The sequence below is a fragment of the Ammospiza nelsoni genome, chromosome 13 (genome assembly GCF_027579445.1).
Source record: "Ammospiza nelsoni isolate bAmmNel1 chromosome 13, bAmmNel1.pri, whole genome shotgun sequence".
NCBI classification, from domain to species: domain Eukaryota; kingdom Metazoa; phylum Chordata; class Aves; order Passeriformes; family Passerellidae; genus Ammospiza; species Ammospiza nelsoni.
This window is the reverse complement of record NC_080645.1, coordinates 4,901,115-4,919,095: the sequence shown is the minus strand read 5'-3', so window position 1 is coordinate 4,919,095 and position 17,981 is coordinate 4,901,115. Positions and strand designations below refer to the sequence as shown.

General features: G+C 40.5%; 1 protein-coding gene across 1 annotated transcript in view; it reads right to left on the bottom strand.

Moving 5' to 3' along the window:
- Positions 1-1,225: 1,225 nt before the first annotated feature.
- CDH8 (cadherin 8) overlaps positions 1,226-17,981 on the bottom strand; it is a 148,183-nt gene continuing 131,427 nt past the window's right edge. The window contains exons 12-13 of the mRNA XM_059481460.1: positions 6,270-6,521; positions 1,226-3,228 (exon numbers count right to left, since the gene is read on the bottom strand). Coding sequence (XP_059337443.1) covers positions 2,735-3,228; positions 6,270-6,521 — 746 coding nt within the window. The 3' untranslated portion in view covers positions 1,226-2,734. The remainder of the gene's footprint in view (positions 3,229-6,269; positions 6,522-17,981) is intronic.

Genomic DNA, 17,981 nt, shown 5'->3' with positions numbered 1-17,981 from the left:
AAAGCTGTAGAAATGCCCAATTTCAAACTCTGCCCAGCAGCAGTGACTCCCATCTCTTTTTGACTGACAATGATGAGATTTCTGTCATGCTTTGCCTCTCCTACAGGGCCAGTGATGGGATTTTTTTTGCTGGAAATCTTATTACTGAATGCACTGTCCTGGTCTCAGATGGAACTTTCAATCAGAAAGGCAATCAGAAGGTTTTCCATTTGTGAGTTTTCCTACAAAAGAGCTCTGCTAAACTCTCCAGTGTAGCCTCTCACTCTCAGAGTGCCTTGCCCTGGACGCTGGGGTGGCCCCAGCCACTGCCATGATCCACGTTCACAGCACCTTCCCTGGCTCCCAGCACTGGGGTGTACACAGAAACTGGCTCAGTTCCCAACCCCTTTCCTGTTTGAGCTGGTGTTGGATGTGCCATGGCAGCTCAGAACAGCCTGGCACCCAGAGCAAGATGAGTAAGAGTCTGTTTGGTTTTTCTTGTAGTGAGTCACAGAAATACATTTGATTTCATTGAAACCTCCAGGATATCTCCTTTCCTACCATCCTTTCCTACCATCCTTTCCTACCCCCTCACTGTTCAGATCAGTGTTTTGCCAAAAGTTTTAGATTCATTTATTCAAAAGTATTTTTGTTTTAGTGCAGTGTAACTTAAATGTATTGGGTACATAATTAATTTCAATGAAATCTTTATAATATATGTCAAAGTGGTATTAATGTATTAGTTACCCACAGACTACAGTCATTAAACCAAGCTGTGCTGCAGCTAAAGCAAAGTCAGTGTTACCATCTGAAATACAGACAAAAGTGGGGGTGATGCGTTAAGAACTTTTTGTAGAATAAGTGCTATTGAGGAACTTTAAGTCAGTGGGTTGTTTTAATCAGCAATGTTTAAACAAAAATCATTTCAGGTTATTTTTCTGCATGGTGCAGTGAATCAGACACTCATAACTCCTGTGCTCTCATCACTGTCAAAATTCTGCAATCACTGTCAAAAATTGTTTCAAATATTCTCCTTTTTTTCTTTTTTTGGTTTTTATTTTGTCTGTATTCAACTAATAAATAAATGATTTTGAAGAAACTACATTCCTCAAAAAACTATGAAGTTATTCCAGCAGATTCATTTCTGCAGTGCCCAGGTAAACCTGAAAGAAAAGCAATAACAAGAAAAGTATTTATAAAAATATATTTCACAAAGTAGGAAACAATACAGGAGTTTCTCTGAATACAATACATGGAGTAAATAAACAAACAATAATATAGCTTCAAAACAAAGTAGAAAATTAAAATGATTTGCATGTAATACGTAGTTTTCTTATACAATTGCTACTTCTAAATGGCAAGTTTGCATTACAAATTGAGTATGCTTGCAGCTTCTAGTGTTCTTTCTCTGTGTGCAAGAGCCCTGGTGCATCACTATGAATATTATAGAAAAAAATGCTAATAACAGAAGCAGTAAAATTATGTACACACTGGTTCCTGCTCTAATACAGTGGAGAACTATAAGCATGTTGTTTTACTGTACTGTGTTATGTGTGGATTTCTAAAAGTCTATAGTTTAAATATTCACATGAACCAGTTTACTTCCAGCTGTTTGTGCTTGTATTAAAAACACCAGGTACTAGATTTATGAAGATATAAAACTGTCAAAAGTTTTCTCTGGCAATGTTTAATTCCTGCCAGCATTCTCTTAAAATTCAGCTACTGCAAATGGACAGGGAACTGCTTTAACCTGCAACAATTTGTCATTTTTCTTTTCAAAATGTACATGTATGAAACATTCATTATATATAGAAAAAAAAATTCTAACTGATATAATTTAGTTTTCTTCATAATCTTACTCTATAGATTATCAGTCTTAATAAATAAAAGCAGTAATGGACATCAATAAAATATTTATTTCAAAGATTAAACAAATAAATTCGATCTTTAGCAATAAAATCAGCAATTCTTTCATTTATGTAAGTCCATCCCATTTCACAGTTTTTTCTTTCAGAAGACGAAGCACAGGGTTGATCCTTCTTCTAGAAAAAAAGATCCTTTTGTGAAGCAAGGTTTTGCAGCCCTGCCTCTGAAGCTCTACACATTAGTAGTATTTATTACCCATCACTGGAATGGATTAAGAACATGTGAATATTTTAAGGCTTGACACAATATTTAAAGATGATATTCAGTCTGTGGTGGCGTGGCCAACAATTACTGTATGTACAATGGATGGTCACTGCACAGTAGGAGCCAGTAGGAATTGGCAATGCTATTTCTACTCAGCATTGCTAAGAAGACCAAGATATTGCTTTGAACATTTCTGTGGCGGGATCTTTGTTGGCAATGCAGAAACAAACCTTTAGCTTTACACATACTGGGCAGGAGCTACTGTTCAACAGCAAATCCCTGCAAGTCCATTTCCTAAGAGAGCACCAATTTCTTTTTTTGTTCTTTTCAATTCACTGAAGATAATCAAAGATCCAAATCTCCATCTTCAGAGTGGCCAAGTGAATATCAAATATCCAAAGACTTCTAGACACTCCACATACTTTACTTCACACTCCACAAGACTTAACCTCCTAACATATACTTTTTTTTTTTTGGTTCAACATTACAATGTAGTTGATTTTATAGATGACTGGCGCTAAACTTGCCTCTAAAACAAAAAGCCACATTAGTTTTAACTAACAGCAGTGGCCCTAGAATATTACATGATCATTAAGTCAACAGGGAAAAAGTTTGTAATCCACTGTCAAGTTTCTTTGTCACTTTCTCCGACTGAGTAAAGTTCTCCGAGTCTTTTAAAGCGAGGACCCCATTCACTGAGGTAGTCAAAATTCTGGTCTGAGTCTGATGTGGAGGACTCCAAGGAGCTAAGGGAACCAGCTGCTGACCCCTTTCCTTCATAGCCATAAATCTGGATAGAGTCATATGGCGGAGCTGTGGGATCATTATCAGCTTCATGAAGCCTTACATTAATAAATTCATCAACATCAACACCATTAGGAACAGGTGCAAGACCCTGCCTGGGCATAAATTGAAGATCAGGCTTAATATCCTTACGAGGCAAAAATCCATTAATTCCATCTGGATTTTGCAAAGTTGCAATGTCAAAGGCTTCTGTGTCTTCCTCTCCACCTCCTTCGTCATCGTAGCGAATGATATTTTCCCTCACATCTTCATCATCTTTGATGATCAGAGGCTCATTCTTGTGTCTTCTTAGTGTCACAAACAGCACCACAATGACTGCAAAGAGAGCACCACAAGCTGATTAGGCAAAACATTTCCAACCCAAGCACCACATGATGAGTGCAGCTGGGGAAGGTGAGAGGTTGCTTTTTTGGGATTGGGAGTAATAAGGGTGAAAAGCTGAAAGACCTATGACTTCAACTCCCTTCATGTGAAGGAAATTGGGTCAGAAGCTCTGATTACTCATCTAGTCTTTGATTATCAGCTCATATTTACATTGGAAGCTCAATTTTATAAAAGCAATAAGATTTCCCATACTCCTAATTTCGAGCCTCAACTTTTCCCTTTGGAAGTGAAGTTGGACTATCATTATTCACATAGTCTATAAAGATCTACATAAGGGATGGTGTTTTCAAATATTAGAGAGTGTTTTTCTGAAAACATAGCCCTAATGGGAGAAGGAAATCAGTGTTTTTCCTACCGGCTTCAAGAGACTCCTATTCTATAACTAAAAAGAGAGTGAGAAAATAAGTGAGATAGAAAGAGCTCAGCTCAATTTCAGAATCAGGGAGTGTTGCATAAAAAACTTTAGATGGGTTGTGCTTGGTTTTGTAGTTTTATGCTTAAACTTCAGCATTTACTGATTTACTGATGTAAATCTCAGTCACAAAGTGAAGCTGCAAAGTGCAGAAATAGAACTCTCCTTTCACTGTTCTCTCCCTTGCTTGATGTTGTACACAAATGTTTTATTAAAATATACCACAATGCTTATCTTGTAAAGCTTTAGTGTCTCTTGTGCCATTACAATCCATGATAAACTCCTAATAGAAATATACAAATATAAATATATATATAATGGAAAGAGATAAAGCTGTAAGAAGGCATCCAAAGCAGAGAGCCTGGGCTGGGGAAGGGCCTGCAGGGGCCAACTGAGGAGTGGCTGAGGGCACTGAGCTGGGTCAGCTGCAGCAGAGGGGCTGAAGGCAGAGCTCCCTGGGGCTGTAGGGACAGCTCTGAGCTCTGCTCTGGGCCAGGAGCAGGCTCAGGCTGAGATCAGGGAAAGGTTCTGCTTCCCCCAGAGGTGCTGGTGCTGCCAGGGAATGGGCACAGCCCTGAGGCTGCCAGAGCTCCAGGTGGGTTTGGACACCAGGGATGGACAGGGGGGATTCCTGGGGGGTCTGCAGGGACAGGAGCTGGGTCAATGATCCCTGTGGGTCCCCTACAGTTCAGGACATTCTCTGATTCCATGTTTCACACAAGTCTTAGAATATACCACAGAGCCATTTTCCAACAGGTGCAGCCCACCCTGTGTTCACCTTACTGCTCAACACCCCCATGTGATTTCCAGCTTCCCATTCCACACCTGTTTATTCTGTAACTCGTGTGTGTGACTACTTCAGAACAGGACTTTGCTCTCTCTGCTTCTGTCCAGTCATTAGGACATGAGGGATTCAGTCCTACTGCCTGTGGCATCCACATTCTGTGAAAAAAATCCCTTCACCCAGGATTCTTCTCCTGGGAAGCTGACAAGCCTCAGAGAAAAGGAAAACAATTCTGATCTCATTTGCTTCTCCTGTGTTGTGCTCATGTGGAATGCGTTTGGAGATTGTTTACCCACAGGTGATTGTTCCATTGCATTCTGCTGGGAGTTGTTTTGACTCCTTGGCCAATCAGGGCCAATCTGTGTCAAGACTCTGGAAAGAGTCACGAGTTTTCATTATTATCTTTTTAGCATTCCGTAAGTATCCTTTCTGTATTCTTTAGCATACTATAGTATTCTTTAGTATAATATAGTATTATAAAGTAATAAATTAGCCTTCTGAGAACATGGAATCACATTCATCATTCCTGCCTTCATCGGGGCATTCCCTTCAAATACAATAACTGCCAGCACTGTCAGTGCTGCTGCACGAAGTGTTGGACTGGACTGTCCCTCCTCCTCTCTGAACCTCACATCTCCTCAGAGCCAGCAGACACTGGGGGATTTGTGACGTGGGCCATACCACAGGCCAGGCCATGCCATGGGCCATACTGCAGGCTGTGCCACGAGCCAGGCTATGCTGTGGGCCAGGCCATGCCACGGGCTGTGCCGCAGGCCAGGCTGTGCCATTGGCTGGGCTGTACTGCAGGCCATGCCATGGGCCAAGTCATGCCATGGGTTGGGTTGTACCACAGGCTGTGCCATGGGCGAGGTCATACCACAGGCCAGGCCATGCCATGGGCTGGGCCGTACAGCAGGCTGTACCGCAGGCCAGGCTGTGCTGTGGGCTGCACTGCAGGCTGTGCCATGAGCCAGGCTATGCTGAGGGCCAGGCTGTGCCATTGGCTGGGCTATACTGCAGGCTGTGCCATGGGCCAGGTTGTACTGCAGGCCAGGCCATGCCATGGCTGGGCCATACTGCAGACCATGTGTCAGGCCAGGCCATGCCGCGGGCCGTGCCATGGCTGGGCCATACTGCAGGCCATGCAGTGGGCTGTGTTGTACCACAGGCCATGCCACAGGCCAGGCCGTACTGCGGGCCAGGCCATGACAAGGGCTGGGCTATATCACGGGCTGGGCCATACCACAGGCTGTGCCACAGGCCAGGCCATGCTGTTGGCTAGGCCGTACCACAGGCCGTACCATGGGCGTACCGGGCCATGCCATGGGCCATACTGCGGCCCATGCCATGAGCCAGGCTGTGCCATGGGCCATGCCATACCGCAGGCCATACCGCAGGCCATACCACAGGCCAGGCCATACCACAAGCCAGGCCATACCACAGGCCAGGCCGTACCGTGGGCCAGGCCATACCGCAGGCCATACCACAGGCCAGGCCATACCACAGGCCAGGCCATACCGCAGGCCATACCACAAGCCAGGCCGTACCACAGGCCAGGCCGTACCACAGGCCATGTCATACCACAGGCCATGTCATACCACAGGCCATGCTGTACCACAGGCCAGGCCGTACCACAGGCCAGGCCGTACCACAGGCCATGCCATACCACAGGCCATGCCGTACCACAGGCCAGGCCGTACCACAGGCCATGCCATACCACAGGCCAGGCCGTACCACGGGCCAGGCCTTACTGCAGACCATGCCGTGAGCACCCACCGAGCAGCAGGATGATGCAGGCCAGGATGGCGATGAGGGCGCCCATGCTGAGCCCAATGGGTAGAACATAGGCCTCGGCATTGCAGGACTGCACGGTGCCGTCGCTGCTGCAGCCGCACACACGGATGGTTAGTGTGCCCGTGCTGCTCATGGGCGGCGTGCCGCTGTCACTGATGATGATGGGCAGCAGGTATACCTCCTGCTTCTGCCGGCTGAAGCCGCTGTGCTTGGCCAGGATGCTTAGGGTGTTATCTGCAAGGAAAAAATCTCAAGATGCATCAAGGGAAATTTAAGTTGGAAATTAGGAAAAAGTTTTTCACAGAAGGAGTGATAAAGTTCTGGAATGGCTGCCCAGGGAGGTGGTGGAGTCACCATCCCTGGATGTGTTAAAAAAGGCTGGATGTGGCACTGGATGCCACGTTATAGTTGAGGTGTTGGGGCTGAGTTGGACTCGATGATCTTTAAGGTGTCTTCCATCTTAGTCATTCTGTGAAATCTGTGAAAATGGCAGCATCTCAACACACAAGCTCTTCCTCAGTGCCCTCAGGAACCTCAGCACAAACGTTCTGTGGCACGTGACACAGAAATGCCTCTTCTTTCTGTCCAGCTGCCTCAAGAAGTGCAATATATGCATTTTCTTGTGTGATAAGAAGATCATGATCCCTTATTTCTCCTCTGCATACAGCACTACAGAGATCTTCCCATCGATTCACCACTTTTTTTTCAAGTCACACAGTCATAAAAATCCAGCCAGTAAAACAAGAGAGAAATGAGATGTTAAAGAAACCCAGACTAAAAGCATATTCACCAATTAACACAAATCTTCCTTGCCTTACAGCCACAAACTATACATTTTCCACTGCCATAAAAGATTTTTCCTTTTTATATAAAGACAAAAGAAAAGCTAAATGCATTAAAAGTTGTGGGTCTAATTTTAAGAGCTCTAAACATTTATTTGACCTCAATGAAGACAAGAGAGCAAACCAGGCTGTATCTCCCATGGATGCAGACAGGAAATGAGTCTAGGACATCTTACCTCTGCACACATATGCAGAAAGTTAATTTTGGAAATATAAAGAGGCATCTGACTGCACGGCATCCTACACAGCCATAGAGTTACCCAGTGAAATCTCTCAGAGTCACTCAGTTCTCAGTTCACCAGACGAATACAAGTTGATTTTTCTAAAGGTAATAATACTGATTTTAATTTGGATAGTTATAAAAATTACAGATTCTAGACAGTTATAAACACACATATCAGATGTCAATAATCTTGTATGTGTCATAGTGCTCAGTTATAAACCATGATTAGTGGCATGTCAAATATACAGAAAATTCTGATTTCTTTATATACTTAAATAATCTATAACTTTTAACTGTTTTATTCTGTGGAATAAAATAATAGTTCAATATTAGGAATTATACAAACAGAGTGCATGTTGACTTGCACTAGTTTGCTGTTTGTGTTTTGTTTAAAAAAAGTGATTCAGAGAAACAAAAAGTAATATGTGTGTGTGTGTGAATGTTGCTGTGGAATCCAATGACAATTTCAAAATAGAGCTGCACTTCTTGTTTGGAAGAAGGAGTTGAGGTTCATTTTCCTGATGCATCATGAACAAAAGAAAGCCTCCTGATATTTTATGCTCTAAAATGGCCACGTGCAATGCTAAATGTTATTCCATGGAAGGAAAGAAAACACTGGGAGTGCTCATATGACAATAGGCTTCTCCTGAAGTTCAGGTCCCTTCCCACACAAACATTCTGTGATTCTATAATTTTCTATTCCTTCCACAGCAGAATCACCTACCAATCATGTTTACTTGGCCTAGAGAGGTTCTTCCTATAATTTATATTGCAGATGATGTAAACATTTCAGCATTTTTCATAAATTTAGATTATGCAACACATGAAGGTCAATCTAAAAATTAACTCCTTCATAAAACAGAATAAATATGGTCACTTTGCAGAACAAAAAGGATTCCTAATATTTTTTTTTCCCACAGGAAACCTGATATTTTATCTATTCCAGTTGGAAACAGTCACATCAAAACTGATGGCACCCTGGAGCTAAATAAATAGTCTAGTTCTTCCTTGTGCCCTTTTTAAAATGAAAGGAAGCATATGTGTTTACTGAAGACAAATTTCAGGTATAAGCTCTTAAGAATTCTGACAACTCAAATAGGACCAAAGTCCCTGATGATGTCCTGTGCCACGTGTGCCAGTGTGCTGCAGTGGAAAGTCACGTGTGTTTGAAGCCGATAATTAATATACATTTGGAAGTGAACAAACCTTGCACTCCTCCTTGGTTGGATGTGCCAGGTGTTAACACATGTGTCCAAGTTAAACCATTTCCTTGTTCTCTGCAGGGAAAAGTTAAGTTGGGAAAAGAATCCTGTAGCTCAGTTTCCCTGAATATGGGTGTGTGAAGCTTTACCAAAGTAAGACTAAGTACAGAATGTGCAAAAGTTCTTTTCAATCTGATAGCTTTCTTTTCCCCCTCAGCACCCCTCCCTGTTTTCAAATACTGGAAAATCACCTGTCTGCTGTCATTCTCCTGCAAAATTAAAAATATCCCAGCATAAGCTGCATCCTTAATCCTTTTGCTTTAACCTTTCAAAAGAGAAAATAACTATGTGGTGCTCAATTTCCAGCTCTTTCTTGGAGACAAATTCCACTCAGAGGTGTCACATCTGTAGTCACTTATTTGGAACTCCAGAGACTTTTACAGTTCTATAGCACAGTGCTCTAAAATCTGTACTGATACAGGCTGTTCCTTCCCGTGAACCTGCTGCATCCTTCTCTGCCCAAGCTGGAGCACAGGATTGATTGCTGAGCCCACAGCCCTGCACTTTACAGATATGCAAAAGAGGGAAGGCACCTGCTTTAGGAAGGAACTAAAAAAGAGAAGCTGCACTTGGGAACAGCTTCAGATCCCTTCCATCCTCCTGAGACACTCACTGCCATCCTGTCTGCTGCAGAAAATTCTAATAAGCAAAAACCACAGCATAACTGAGTGAAAAAAGGAAGGATGTACTCCAAAGAGAAGGGGACAGAAAAAGTGAGAGGAAGGAGAGATGGAGAAAATAAAGTGCTCATCAGTGAAGCTTTGCTGAGTGTAAGAAACCACCTGGTTTATTGATTGCTGGTTGCAAGTGATAACCACCATGGTTATCAATTCCAGTTTGGAAGTAATGAGAGAAAGCAAAAGAGATGCAAGGTATTTGGGATATTAACTGTTAGTTAAGTGAAAAATAAGTTGCAATCGCTGGTCAGAACTATTCAGAAGAGATGTCAAACAAGGAGAAGAGAATAACTTTCTTTTCTAACAGATGGCTTGTTTGGTTGGTTTTTTGTTGTTGGTTGGGGTTTATGTTTTGTTTGTTTGCTTGATTTTTGTTAGAAACCATGTTTGACTAAAAGCGAACATGTTATGCCTGGAAAGAAAAGAAACTGACAAGCAGAAAATAGAAAAAGCAAAATGAAATGACCAAATTGTTTTGCCAATGGGTGGCAAGTCCTCCATTTGACTTAGGAATTTTGTTTAGCAATAAATTCTTTCCCCTTCATAGCTATGTCTTAAAATAAATATACCTTGGTGTTGCTGGTGATGTGCAAGAACAATGACTCCCTGCGTTGACATTTTACTTGCTTCCTAGAACTTGAAGATAAATCCTGGCAGCTGATCAGCAATAAACTCAATTTATCTGATTTGCTTTCTCCTTTCTGGACATTCCAGAAGGAGCCTCCTCCAGGAACAACCTGGATGAATGAACTTGGCAGCAGGTGCTCAGCAGGAGAGGGGACAATCACATCTTCCCTTATCTTCCCAATTAACCCACTGATCCTTCCCTACAGCACTGCTCAGGTTGTTTATTTATTCATGGTACTTTCAGCAAAACAAGGAAAAGCATGTGCAGAAAAGCCCCAAAGCTCTCTGCTCACAGAGCTCTGAGGGGTCTGCCACAGGCACAGAGCCACTGAGGGTGTTTCTCCAGCCAGGGAGCCACATCCAGGAGAAGCTCTGACATTCTCCATCAGAACGAGTCTCCAGGAATTCTGTGCCCTCTGTGGGGAAGGGGCTGGAGAATTCCATGGAAATGCCTGAGCCCTATGAAATACCCTCTCCCTGGTGATGTACCCACCACCCAGGATGGACCAGGAGCTGCATCCTGTCCTGCAGCCTTCAGGAATGGTGCAAAATCTTAATAACTCTCACAGCATCAGTGTCAGGTCAGGGGAGCACAGCTCTGCACATGCACACCTACAGCTCAGAGCAGGAGCTCACTTTTGCCTTTTTTACATATAATAAAACCTGGTGGCTCAGCTCCCTGGCTGACTCTCAGTCTCTAAAATTTACAAGCAGATTCTTGAAATAACCATGCAAGAGACTGTTTTGGGAATATCTCCCTCACAGCTGGAACAAAGGATGACAATGCAGAAGGTCTTTAAAAGATGTCCAGTATGGTTTTCAGACAAAGGTAGTTTGCATAACCACAGCAATTACCCCAGGGCCAAGTGCTTTCTGCACATTCCCCAGCTGTTCTCAAATCTCCCAGATCTCTTTTGAGGCTCATGGATGAACGATTTTGAGAAAATGTAAATGCAATCATTTTAATACAAAGCTACTTCTGGATTTTCTGGACATGAGTGACTTTAACAGCATCAACAGCAATCAGGATGTGAAATTAGCAGGCAGGAGTCAATCCCTTCATCTCCCACTTTGTGCAAGAATGTATCTTGCAATTTTAAGCCAGACAATAAAATAACAGAACAAAAGTAAAAATCAGAAGCAGTGAGTTTGCACTTGTCATTTTCTCTGCACACATTATTGCAATTCTTTAATTCCCTTGCAGTCTCTAATATGCTCAGATCAGTGGAGTTCCCTGCTGTGCCACCTTACACCTACAGAATTCTGCCTTTCTTTTTTTACCCCTTTTATAATGTCCTCAGAAAGATCAAATAATTAATGGTATTAAGGACTTTGTGGTAGAAGTTGTTATCTATGCTGGATATATTACTTATGTGAAGAAGGAATTTTAATTGGAAACTCTACAGCTGGAAACAGCAGAATGACAAATATACATTTCTTCCTGTTTATTAGAGCTATCATTCTGTGTACATTTTAAAATCTCAGATTCTCTGTAAAATAGGGTTCTTTGACACAAGTAGAAGAGCAGCAGGAATATCCTTACTGTGACACTCCCTGCTTTTTCTGATAAGGAAAAGACAGGGACAGCTCATTCATCTCCAATCTCTCTTCAGAAGTAGCATCTATTCTTAAATAAAAACCCCAAACAAAATAACTGAGCAATTGAATTATTATCATCAAGGTTTCAGTAGAAACTAGCAAAATACAGGGAGAAAACCAGAGCACATGGCATCTGAAGGAAGGTGAGTCCTAGAACACTCAGCAACCAGCTGCAAAGGCACTAGAATAGAACATTCAAGAGAATGCTGATGCCATTTCAGCTTTGCATAACCATTAATAACCATAATCAATATGCATGTGTCTCTTGTAATAGTTAATATTTACTAGTGGACACCTTACAATGTCAAACACAGATTTTTAAAAGATCATTTCAAACTTTGGTACTTTTATTTTTCTTCAGAATTCAAACCTAATCACAGAGAAATGGTGGATGACAGGAAGATTCCAATCCCCTTTTTAGAGCCTGAGAATAAAACTGTCAAGAGATACAGAGGTGTCTCAAATAGTCACTGTATAAGTCATTACTAATCATTATTATTTTTTAATATTTTCTCAGTCATACTTTGTTTCTAAGAAAAGACTTACAAATAGCACCTTTTTAAATTGGTAGGATTGCACTGCAGGAAAAACCCAGCGACTGCAGCCCAGACAAGTCACTGCCCACAGTCCCACATGTGCTAATTCTCTTGTTTTGAAATTTCTTTCTTTTTCCTTTTGCAATTACAAAATCCCTGGGAAAGAATAGTCCTGATGCCCTTTCTGATCCACCACAAGAACAGAAGTGGCAACTCCAAGCACACCCTCATCCATGCTCACCTTTTAAAAAGCTGCTGCTCACAAATGGGCCCTGAGCTGAAAAACTGATTTATTTCAGTTTGTTTCAGGCTCCACTTTAGTATAAGTTGGAAGCATCAATTTCCTGCTTCCAAAAGAATGAAATTAATATGCTTTATGAGAAACCCATGTAAGGCAGATTTTTTTTCTGCCTTAGGCTGAAACACATTTTAAAGGAATATTTGATTAAAAGGGTGCAATTATAAGTTTGTATGTTATAAATTTGGCAATAGTTAGTAGCTGAAAAAAACCCCTATTTTTACATTAAAACTGCTATAACAATTTTGTTTCATGATTAAACTTCGTGTTTTCAACATGGCTGTATGTATAAAAAATCCATTTTTATGATGACATACACATATGTATGTATATTAATATATCTATATATACAACTGTGTCGTGTATTTTTACAGCTGTACCAGGCCTTCCTCGATGATTATCTCAAACAAAATCCTCTTGAGCTGTAGATTACAAGAAAAAGGACCCTTTGTCAAATCTTTGTGCTAAAGACATAAATGTCCTATTCAAATAGAAGGTTTACAAAATCATGTGAAATTAAAGAAGGCCATTTTTTACAGTATATTTTTGTTGATTTATGATGGCCAAACCATATGGGCACTAAAGCCTCCACAGGTATTCCAAACTGACCTGCTTTTCACAAATGTAAAAAATTCATGATGTCTTCAAAAAAGCAGATTGATGATTGCTATCAAATTTGATAGCAGACAGCAGGTTCAGACAAAGAAACTTTTTGTCATAAAAATTCGGCTGATTGATCAAATTCTCTTTCCTGCCCCATAGCAAGTTGCATTCCATACTGGCATATTTAATGGCAATTCACAAAGCATTCCTATGACAAATTTACGAACACTTGAATGATTTTGGGTTTTTTATAGACCTGAACTTTCTGCAATTTCTTAAAACACCAATAAGAACACAGGGAAAGAAAAAGTATTTAGTGTGAGAAAATGTATTGGTAGAAGAATAATTGGAAAATGTCATATATTTTGTATCTTTGATTATTTTCTCCTCTTTACCAGTTGGCTTAAATAATAACAGTTTATGCCAGAACTGAGCAGCTGAATCAACTAATGAATAAAAAAACCTAAACACATTTCCTTATAGTCCTTTGCAGAAATAAAAAGTACTGCTGGGAATTTTGAATCATGAGCAAAGTAATATTTAATCATGTATACATCATTCTCATATGTTAAAATTTCTTGGAAAGGGGAATAATTATGTTAGTGCTACTGTGTAATACAGAACTTGTAGTAAATAAATTCTTGACAGAAGGGGAAAAAAAAGCCAGACAAATTAACAGTAAAGTGATGATGAATAAGCATTTCCTCCTACCTTTTTCCTTTGAAAATGTGAACTTTAGATAATAGTCGGTATAATTTCTAGTTCTATTCCTTTGGAAAAGTCTGAACTTTAGATAATTGTCTCTTAAGTATTCTAAAACTTTCCTTTGACCTTTAGGCCAGCAGAGCTATAATCAAACATAACTATATGGTCCCTTGCAGTCTAGCAGCAACTCCTGTATTTTGTACCTTGGTTTTTTAACTCATTGAAGAAAGGACAGAAAATCCCTGCTGAAGAAATAATGATGTAGAACACATTGAGTCTGAAATAATACCAGTTTTTTTGTTAATGGAGTAGAGAAATAATTAGGACATGGTACCTCTCTCTCTCTTTTCAATTTACAGACACAGAGAGAGAGAGTCAAAGCAGGAAATTTTGGGTTCTGGGTCTGTTTAAGTTCCACCTTGTCTGAACTGCACCCAGCACATCTGACTGAACCTCACTCACTCTGGTTTGTCTGTTCATCTCTTCCAAACCCCTTGAGAGGAATGGCAGATTTGTCTTTACAAACTACCTGTGTGTCTGCTGGTAGGTAAAACCAGCACTGGGAGATAAAAGAAACAATGGGAAGGATTCCACTGATTGATGAATGGAAAAAGATATTTGCTTTTACAAATAAACTTAAGGTTTGCTGATAGATGAAATTAGATATTGAGAGACGAAATAAACAATGGGGAAGAAAAACCCTAAATTCTATAAGAATTACAAATTAAAAGGGAGGGTTATACCTTAGAAGGGGATCTTTGGTATCAGGCCTATTGGGAAGTCTGAACCTCTCAAGAACCTCAGCCAAGGGGGAAAGACAGAAGGGAAATGTGGCTGGAAATTGGGATATAAAGGAGGCTGTGTTCTCCAAAAATTGGAGAGATCCGAGGGGAATGCCCCATGGCCTCTCCCTTTATTCAAACAAAGAAAAAGGGCTCCTCTGTCTCCTTTTTGGACATAAACCTCTGGTGTTTGTGGATTAATTTTTCTAACACCCTGCTGCCACTCGGGCTTGGCACTCCCGTAATGGGAAGCAAACCCAGGCCAGTGAGGGTGAGAGATGAGCTGAACCAGCCCTGGCTTTTGCCCCTCCTGTTTCTCTCCTGCATGCCAGCAGGCAGCCACAAAGCTGTTTACCAATAATGCCACTGCTGTGACATGTTTGCTCCATTCCGATCACATCACTGTGTGGCACGTGCATTGAATGGTACATCTGTAAAGTGTAAGAATTAATGCAGGTTGCCAAGCTCTGGTTTAGAAAAAGAGATGAAATGGCTGTCAATGTGTTCAGCATTAAAAATACATTATTAACACAGCAATTTGCATAGACTGATGGATCATTTTTGAAATCTGCATATTCTAGTTAATTTTATTCTGTTGTTATTTTAACCAAAAAGTTTCAGATAGTGATACAGTGTTTTACAGCACTTTGATATAATAATGCCTATATTTTGCATTTGAACCAAGAACTTTCCAGTACTCTATTACCAGATTCCAACAAAAATGCTGCAAGGGAAAATAAAAAAGCCAAGATATTCCAAGGCTGTGCCATCTGCTTTTCTTTGGAGGGTTAATGGATTCTCAATCTTTCTATGAATACCTACTTAACAAATGCAGTGTGGGAGAAGTTGGTGGCAGACAGGGATCTGAGCCCCTCAGGCCACAGTGACAGGTACAGCTTTAAACATTACCCTGACTGCTGTTCTCTTCTGTGTAGAGCTAAACCTCCACCAGGTTCAGTGAAATTCAGAGTGATTTTGGTAAGGGATGGAAAAGTTCCAAGAATTCCCAGCCATGCTCTTCACCTTCCTCACTTCACACACATCCTCCATTTCTTACATCAGTGACTTCCAGGTCTGCAAAAGTTCACAGACCTGGGGACTACGAAGACAATCATGGATGTTTAAAGTGTATCTTTCTTTATACAATGTAAACTCTCAATATCACAGTAAAAACCATAAAACTTAAGTAGCAACCTTTTGGGTATTAGATGTGATGTGTTCTTGCCATTTAAGTAATTTAACATCCATTCCCCATGCCATGATTATCACCTTTTCCATTCCAATTCTGTGCTGAATGTACATAGAGGCTTGGTAGGGATTTAAAGCAATTTACCAGTAAATCATACACCAGCCCTTAAAAACTAAATCTGTAATCAGACCTATCAACCATATTGAAGTTTTGTTGCAACAGTAAAAGCCAAATTCTAGCCCTACAACTGTATTTCTATTATGCCACTTACTTTTTACATAATGTCCACTTTGAAATACAGCAGCAGAAAGCAACCAGCAGACTATAAAAACAGCAACCAGCATTTATTGGAATGCTGCCTTTTTGTACTGGTGTAATAAAGGTCTTGTCAGCACTTCCATTACAAAATGCCAATTTTCAGAGGTTTATAACTCTGACATAACAACTTCCTATGAAAAGAAATTTAGAATGTGGACTCTCTGCCAAAGAGCATTGAAAGTTAAATACCGCTTACGTTGGCTGGGGCATTTTAAGTCAGAAAATAAATTAAAAACAATTCTGACTTAACATTTTCTTGAGCTGGTGCCACTGAAGAAAAAAAAAATGTGGCTTTGATAGTAAAAAGTGCCAGATCCTGCAGTTCTTATACAGCAGAACTCCCTTGAAGTTCCCTGAGAACAATTTCTGTGAGAGCCCTGAAAGGAGTGCCATTCTACATTTTTGTAAATGTCATCAAGAGTTATATTAGCTTTTTGTAATTCGAAAGACTGAAATGTTATGGTGTAACATTGCCCCTGGGCACACAGGCAGCATGATAATGACTTTGGGAAGACATTCTGATATGCAGATTACATATAACAATAACAATTTGTTATCATCAGACCATTAATGGCAGTAATTCAGGCTTCTGCCTCACACCCAAAGGATTCACACATGCCTTATTACAGGCACACCTCTAACAGAGGAAGTTATTCCCATGGGGAAAACTCATGGCCTTTTGAAATGCAGGGAAGAGCAAAAGCCATCCAGAGAAGGAATTCCAGTGAGTGAAAAAAAACCATTTATAGAGTGGAATAGTTTGAAAAAATTTTCAAATGAAACATTCCAGATAATCTTTGGAATGTTTCTGGACAGCACGCAAACATTACATGGAAAAAGCCTGGAATAGCCACAAGTCCCAGACTGGGATATACAGCTGGATCATGGAGAATCACAGCAGGAGCACACACAGATTGAATTTAGATTCCAAGCCCAGGACATACTGCAAGACCCTGCCTTTGCTCTGTACATGGTGGGACACAATACAGAACTTGGCAAGAAGCAGCCAGGGAAAGATGTCAGCACTTGAATTCTGCCTCACCACAGAGATGTTACAAAGTCACTGCTACTATGGGTGAATATTATGAATATATATGTTCATATATTATGAATATATGAAACTACAGCACCAGCTCAGAAGTTTAGAGTTCTCATGAAATCAAAGGTTGAGTGAGGTGGGAAAGAACCTCCAGAGATCATCTGGTCCAACCCTGCTCACCACAGCTACCCAAACCCCAGGACCTTGTCCAGCTGCCTTCTGAATATCTCCAAGGATGGGAGTTCTAAAAGTAGCAAAACAATTGTATTCACAATAGAAATATAACTGTGATAAAAGAAAAGACATATTATTCAGTGTTTCTCTTCATCCCATGAAGAGAACTTGTGAGGTATAAATATATAAAGAATCTGCAAGCCAAGAGAACACCTTGCAAATGGTTCCTTGTTGTCTTCTAATTTGTCATGAAGAGTCTGATAAAGTACAAGTGAAGTGTTTAGGAAGAAACTGCAGTAGAAATACAAAGCATGATCACATTAAAATATTAGAAGAGATAGGGATTCTACTGGCAGAGGAAAATACATCTCATTATGCCAAAAAGACCTCTGTGATCATGAAGAAAAATCATATAAAGTTTAAATAACATATGAAAAAACATATAAAGGTGAGCAGAAAAAAACCAATAGATACTTTGAGAAAGTTATGTTTCCTTACAAGGAAAAAAAATTATGAAAAACATTTTTAGTTTAGAAAAAGCTATGGTCTACATATGAATTTTTGAAGCAAGTGGTTCTGCTAGACAGACTGTATTAGAACTCTATAAAGTTTTTAGCAACTATATCTTTTGATTTTGCCTGTTAGTACAAAAAAGGCACAAGACAAGTAAAAGCTGATTTCTTATAATTTTTTTTCTCATTTAAAAATAGAAAACATTAGTACAAAGAAGCGATAACAATGTGGATTAGATTAAATGATACAGAAGGAGATGTCAGGGTAGAACTGAGGTAAACTACCTCCCTCTGTGTTCAGTGTTGCA